General features: G+C 27.7%; 1 protein-coding gene across 1 annotated transcript; it reads left to right on the top strand.

The window, feature by feature from the left end:
- The first annotated feature begins 5,099 nt into the window (after positions 1-5,099).
- Positions 5,100-6,972, top strand: LOC145949233 (putative mannitol dehydrogenase). Its single transcript, XM_083066850.1, has 5 exons — positions 5,100-5,282; positions 5,377-5,490; positions 5,749-6,262; positions 6,372-6,525; positions 6,634-6,972. The coding sequence occupies exons 1-5, from the start codon at positions 5,179-5,181 to the stop codon at positions 6,840-6,842; spliced, it is 1,095 nt and encodes a 364-aa protein (XP_082922976.1). The 5' UTR covers positions 5,100-5,178; the 3' UTR covers positions 6,843-6,972.
- The last annotated feature ends 739 nt before the right edge of the window (positions 6,973-7,711 follow it).

Below are 7,711 nucleotides of genomic sequence, written 5' to 3'. Positions count from 1 at the left end.
TTACAGCTGCGGATTTTGTTCTCAAATAATTTTCTTTTTTTTAGATTTTTTCTCTAAGTTTTGAAAATGTTGCAAATAGTATATATCTTTCCATCAATATTTTGTTAAAATATAATTAGTGTTAATGTAAACATCAAAATTAATTAGATTTTGTACTTCGAAACTTTTTCTCTGACACATTTTACTACAAATAATTTTTTCACAAATTTTCTAAAATTAAAAAATATTATAAATGGTAACCCTTTATTTGACTATACTTAACATGATTAATAATCAATTTGAATTTGTATTAATATTCATACAAAAATAACTTTGGATCTTATATGAATTAGTATATTAATACATATACAATAATCTAATGATTAGGCACTTTACTCACACGTAATGTGGAAACGACTTATTTAGTAGAAAACTTGTGTCTGATTCTTATTATGTGTAAAAATTCCTCAAGTCAAATGATAATTATAATATTACAAGTAAGATTAGTCTTTAAGCCAATGAGTTGAAATTACTCGTGGCAGGACAAAAAAAAAATACATCATGAGAAATTTTTCTTTTGAACTTGGGAGGTGTTTGGCATATGGGAAGCTTTTAGTTTTCGTATCTGAGTTATTGTCTATTTTGACACTCGTTGGACCATCATGGTTTTGTCCTTGAAAAAAAGTCTCAATGGGTTAAGGAAAAAAAGTGTTTATGAACTACCATTAGTCTCGACTCCTAAGTGATGTAGAACTTTTTAGGCATATCGGAACAAACTCGTAGTCGATGCTAAGGGACAAGAGTGGCTTAGGCTCTCCTTCGAGCATCAATGTTCTGATCGTAAGTCCTATTTTGATTATTGGAATTATCGCATCCGAGGTATTGTTCGTTTTGGCACTTGTTGGACCATCATGATTTTGTCCTTGAAAAGACGTCTCGATGGATTAAGAAGAAAGGGTATTTATAAACTACACTTCAGCTCAACTCCTAAGTGATATGACACATTTTAAACATATTGAAACGTTAAGTTTCCAAGAATTTGAAGTTAAAAATATTAGTTTCTCATTTTTAGTTTTATTATTTTAATAATAGCATCCTCACAATTCACAAAACATTATTTGATGATAGTATTTTTTTATAGGTTTCACAAAAGTGTTCCCTTGAGATAGATGAGAATTTAAGTTTCTAATGTGAAATACTAGTTCTTAGTACATCAAATTTTTGTTTGATGATAAAGTATTATTATTGGAGTTAAAGGTACGGGTTCTAATTTCATTTTTACAATTTTGACAGCTAATATTTTAGCTTGTACATTGTTTAAGCTAAATATTTATTATATGTAACTAAAATTTATAATAAATGATACATACATCTCATTTTTTTTATAATAAATTAATAAGTACATTTTTTTCATTTTTTAAAAAAAAATTAAATTCTTAAAATATTTTTATTTTTTAAAATTTTTTAATTTTATTCCTCCAACATTCAATTTAACTCTTTCTCCTTCTTTTTCACATACGTCCTTTACTTCTCTTTTTAATTTTCACATGTATCTCCTTATTTTCTCCCATTCCTCACCTGTTGCTTGCTGTAGATAGTTTTAATTCCTTTAGACTTTTACATTATTTTCTTCATTCTCCCTTTTCAATTTTCACTGTTATCCTCTCTCCCATCTTTTAGTTTTTACATGTATATGAGATGTAGAATTGGTGTCCGACAACATTATAGGTGCGGGTGGCTTCTTCAACAGTGTTGAAGGTGCTGAACCCTAAAAGTTTGTGTTTTTCTTTGAGCACTTTCCCTCATTTACATATCTAAAAATTAAGTTTAATGTTTCAAATAATTTATGTTCTGTAAAATATTTTTCAGAATAGTGAAATTAATATTTTAGAAAGTACTTTCTGAAAGTGTTATTTTGCATAATTCCAAAAAAATTCTTTCCAAAACACTAAATCTATTATTCTGGAAAAAAAAATTTCCAAAATTATGTAAAACAACACATTTTTAAAAATTGTTTTTTGGAATACTAATTATAAAGTTTCAGAAAATACTTTTTAGAATAAGAAATTTAGTGTTCTAGAAAGAATTTTATAAAAGTGTATTATTTTACACAATTTTGAAAAGTTATTTTCGACATAGTAATAAATTTAATATTTCAAAAAGTATTTTTCGAGAGTATGTAAAAAATACAATTCCAAAAAAAATACTTTTTGGAACATTAATTTCATTATTCTAAAATATTGAAATTAATGTTCAAAAGTATTTTTCATAACAATATATTTAATTTTAAGGTTTTTGAAAGTGTGAAAGAGTAGGAAGTATTCGAAGAAAAAAAATGTTCATCTATCTTGACACCCTTGAAATTGTTGAGAAAGCCGCATGTGTCTACAACATTGTCGCAAACTAGTTTTACAATCCAAGAGCAAGTGAAATTTAAAGAGATGAAGGAAGAAGAGAATAAAGAGAAAATTAAAATAATTAAAACTATATATTGAATGAAATAAGTGGAGCGTAGGAAGAAAACAAGGTGATGTATATTAAAAAAAAAAAAGTTTGTGAAAAAAAGTGCTAAATTAAAAGTTAGATGTGTAAAATAATGAAAAATTTAAAAATAAGAATACTTTAGAAAAAAAATTCAAATAAAAAAAGGTGTACTTGTAATTAAAGAGAGAGAGAGGGAGGGGTGCGTATATAATGAAGTCATGAACCTTCCCTTTATTTTTTTTATATTAATAGATTTATTTCAAGCAGTTGTTTTTTATACAGGATATACTTCCCACAAGTCATGCTCCGTTACGGTTTGAATCTTCTTCCGCCACCCTTCAAATCTATCTTATATTTTGAAGACAGAAACCTGAGCAATTAAAACCTTCCTCCTGCATATAGAAAATGAACCTTGTAAGCACATGTAAGTCTTTTCATTCAAAAAATCAAAAGAGAAAGCGGCAACAAGAAACAACATACCAGAGAACCTACAATAAAACAAAGGCCAGTTGTACGATTATGCAGACTTCTTTAGAAATATCAGACACCTAAATGACATTCAATGATGAACCTTTATGGTTTGTTTGGATGAAGAATTTTACAAATTCAAGGAATTTTAAATTCTTGGTATTTGAATTACTTTGATTTCAATTTCTATCATTGTTAAAATATTTTATTTGGATAAGTCAATTCAAATTTCTCAAATTTTAAATTGTTAGGTTGGATATGATAATTTGATTCCACCATGATAAAATTGATTTTAAAAATATATTTATATGTTGAGATTTTTAAATTAAATTTTAAAAAAATAAATATTAGCTAATTTTTAAATATTTAATAATTTTAAAAATTAATAGTAGATAATATTTAATAATTTTAAATATATTTTTGAATATTCAATAATTAAAAACATGAAGAGATAAGAGACAAGATAAAATATATAAGTGAAATAAGAAGATAAAAGTATGAGGAATTTCAAATTCTTACTCTTTTGGGAGAATTTGAAATTCTACTATTTCAAGGAATTTCACAAATGCTTGAATTTCAAATTCCTTATAAATTCCTCATCCAAACAAGATATTTTACCTCAAAGAAATTGAAATTCTTCAAATAAATGAATTACTCCATGTAAATTCTCCATCCAAACACACTATTACTTTGTGACTTGCGGTCAAGAAAATATAGTGATGATGCAAGTTGTGAACATTAGAGGGAAATAAAATATTACATAATAATTCTAAAAAAGTGAAAATAAATTGCTAATGAACATAAATCATAAAAAATTAAATTAAATTAAGAGCTCAAGAAATCATACGTCAATAGTGTTTGTAATTCTTTCTACAAAAAAAAATTATATAAAGAAAACAAAACAAACAAGTCAAAATCAATGAAGTAAATAAAATACTCAAATAAAAATATTTCTTTTGTTTCTCGTAACAAGAAAAACTCATACTTTGAAGTCATATACCATATGTAAAACCTATCATGTGACATGAAACCTAGAGAATGGTTAGAACAAAGAATAACTTAAGAAAACAAAACTATCTTATACCACGCGAACAATTTTTTTATGAAAAACATAAGAGGTGAAAAATTTAAATTGAAAAATAAAATAAGAATAATCTTGCGACAATTTTAAAGACCCCTCACACTGCCATCAGTTTTACACTTAAGAAAGTCGCCATCATTTTGACACTATTACAAGCCATCATTGTATTAGAATCTCATATCAAATCTCTTTTATCATGAGAGTCGTAAAATTGTCATAAACCCTAATTTGCAAACCCTGAATGAGATAACATTAAGATAGGAAAAGAGGAACGAAAAAAGATAAGAGCCATATGCTAGGGTTAGAAAGGAATGGAAGAACATGGTCACACGTGAACTAGAAAGAACGACATTGAGATTAAGGGTAAAATATATGAAAGGGGAAATTATTAGAATAGCTTTTAGATGAAATAATTTTTTTTACATTTTCTATATGTTTGATTGATATAATTGATTGAGTTCAAGTATGAATCAATCTCCAAGACAAAATAAGGGTTCATAAATACAAAATTCATCAACTCTTCATAAACTATCATATTTACAAATTCTTTTGATTCTTACAATATTTTAGAAATTAAAATACAAATTTTTTTTATATCTAATTAAATAAGTACCAAAATAATAATAATTTTTAAATAAAATGAACTCTTATCATTAGTAACAAACTCCTTTGACATTTCAAATCATGATTTGGAAAGAGCTTGAACTTGAACTACAACCTCGTATTGGAGGAAGCCATCTTCGTCCAAAATCAAAAAGGAAATCAAAAAAGACAAGTTTCACCGGTTCATTAATCAACAAAATCATTATAGTCCCTTTGAATGTTATAAAGTGTTGATTTGCAAGACTTGTTGCTCACGGAATCAAGAAAATTCCCATCCTTCTCTTTTTGGTTACATCACTGCGTACGTATGTTATACAGTAATTCCCATCCTTCTCTTTTTGGTTACATCACTGCGTACGTACGTCATACAGTAATTAGCTACGGATTGCATGTTTTGCTTAATATAGGAATCTTGTATACACATATATTATATATTAAAATGTAAAAAAAAATACTATATATATCCTCAACTCCTCAATTGATTTTTCATCATCACAACATCCTTCTCATTCTTAAGAGCTCTTCATTTCATTTATCTCTTTACTTACCAAACTACAAAATTAATGTCGAACGTGTTAGCAAGAGAAGAAAACGAAAAAGTTGCTACCATTGGCTGGGCAGCTAGAGATGCTTCGGGAATTCTCTCCCCATTTCACTTTACCAGAAGGTATATATATATCTTAATCTTCAAATTGCATGAACTTCAAAATAAAACCATCTCAAGAGCATGCACTGAATGCTTATACTCTTGAACATAACAGGGAAAATGGTGACAATGATATCACCCTTCATATATTATATTCTGGGATTTGCCACACGGATCTCCACAATGTGAAGAACGACTTTGGAATTTCCATCTATCCAATGGTTCCTGGGTATTATTTTATTTTGTCGTCTTTCGACCCAAATGTCCTTTAGCATCTGAATATGTTTTCCTGAGCAACTTAACTATTTTTAAAGATAAAATAATTAAATAAGTAATTCTAATATAATATATATGTACAATAAATTATGAAACTCATAAAAGTTCTATACTATTTATTATAAAACTATTATCAACTGATCATGCCTAACAGATTTTCATTTTAAATTTGAAGTTTAAACCAGGCCTAACAGATTTACCTTCCTATTAGGCATGAGATTGTGGGTAAAGTGACAAAGGTGGGTAGCAGAGTCACAAAATTCAGTGTTGGTGACATAGCGGGCGTGGGTGGTATTGTAGGTTCGTGTGGTTCATGTTCCGATTGCAGCAAAGGCTTCTATGTTTATTGTCCAAAAATGATATTAACCTACAGTGCACACTACCATGATGGAACAATAACCCAAGGTGGGTACTCGGATAAGCTAGTAGTTGACCAGAACTTTGCTGTGCTGATCCCAAAATCTCTGCCACTTGATGGGGCAGCCCCGTTGCTATGTGCTGGAATCACAGTATACAGTCCAATGAAGTATTTTGGGCTTGCTCAGCCTGGACTGCACTTGGGTGTGGTGGGCTTGGGAGGCCTCGGTCATGTGGCTGTCAAATTTGCTAAGGCTTTTGGTATGCATGTCACTGTGATAAGTACATCTCCCAGCAAGAAGGTAGAGGCATTGGGAAGTCTTGGTGCTGATGCTTTCTTGCTTAGTCAAGACCCACAACAGTTACAGGTAATTAATTGACCAATCACTTCAATCTATTTTATCAAATAATGATGAAACAAAATAATGCATGAGATGGACAACTGTTGACTAGTGAATTTCTCTGCTTGGTTATTAGGATGCCATGGGCACAATGGATGGCATTATTGACACAGTTTCAGCTAATCACTCAATCCAATCACTTATTGGTTTATTGAAAACACATGGAAAATTGATTTTGGTGGGTGCACCAGCTTTGTCTCTTGAGGTGTTAGCTATGCCTTTGCTTTTGGGTGAGTCTCCCACTATAGATATATATAGTTATGACATACAATTGGTATGGTTTTTATAAAGGGATAATGCAAATGAGTAACATTGAAAATGTGATTTTTGACACATAGGGAGAAAGACGATTGCTGGCAGTGCAGGAGGTGGGAGTGAAGAGATGCAAGAGATGATGGATTTTGCAGCAAAGCATAATATTACAGCAGATGTGGAAGTCATTCCTATGGACTACGTCAACACTGCCTTTGAGAGGTTGAAAAACAATGATGTTAAATATCGATTTGTCATTGATGTGGCAAACACAATAAACTGCAACTCCAATTAGAGAATCAATTACTAGCTACGTATTTCATGATGTTGTAATTTGAATTTGTGTGTCTTTGTTTTAATTATATACTATAGTTTATATTATTATTCAATAATATACGGATATATGTGTAACATATATTGTTCAATCATTTAAGTTTAATAACATATATAATTCAAATTTAGATATATGTACTCACTTATTATGTTATTTAATCACACTTATTTATTTGTTAATATTACAACTGTACATGTACCTTCAGGAATCTATTAGCAAAATTTATTAACCTTTGTTTTATTTATTTATTTATTAAGATGTCGTGTCCTTAATTTCTTTTAAATTCTTACAATATTAAAGTTCTTTCTTTGCAGACATACAAAATCAATTAATATAAAAACTATATATTTAATAAATAAAATATTTATAATACTAAAAAAGTTAAATAATGTAGTATTTAATAAATAAATACTATATAAAAAAAATACTTTATTTCTATCTTTTACAAATACCATATTATACTTTATAAATAATAATATATAAGGAAAATCTGTCTATTCATATATTTATAAATATTTTATTAATAAATAAAATTAAATTTTATTTTAAATAATATAATTTGAATATACGTAGATTGGTATAAAAAGTAATAACACATTTAATAAATATATTATGTTTAAAATATAATATTTTATTATATTACAAAGTTAACTATATATAATATTTAATGGATTAATTATTTAATACTATAAAATGGAGAATCTATATAATAATTAATTAATTAATTAATAATAATATTATATAAGAAAAATATGCTTACTCATATATTTTTTTAAAAAAATTATATTAATAATATTAAATATTACATTTACTTTTGTGCCTTTGATGTT

The sequence above is a fragment of the Cajanus cajan genome, chromosome 11 (assembly GCF_000230855.2).
Source record: "Cajanus cajan strain Asha chromosome 11, NIPB_CcT2T_4, whole genome shotgun sequence".
In the NCBI taxonomy this organism is placed as follows: domain Eukaryota; kingdom Viridiplantae; phylum Streptophyta; class Magnoliopsida; order Fabales; family Fabaceae; genus Cajanus; species Cajanus cajan.
This window is presented reverse-complemented; position numbering and strand designations above follow the sequence as displayed.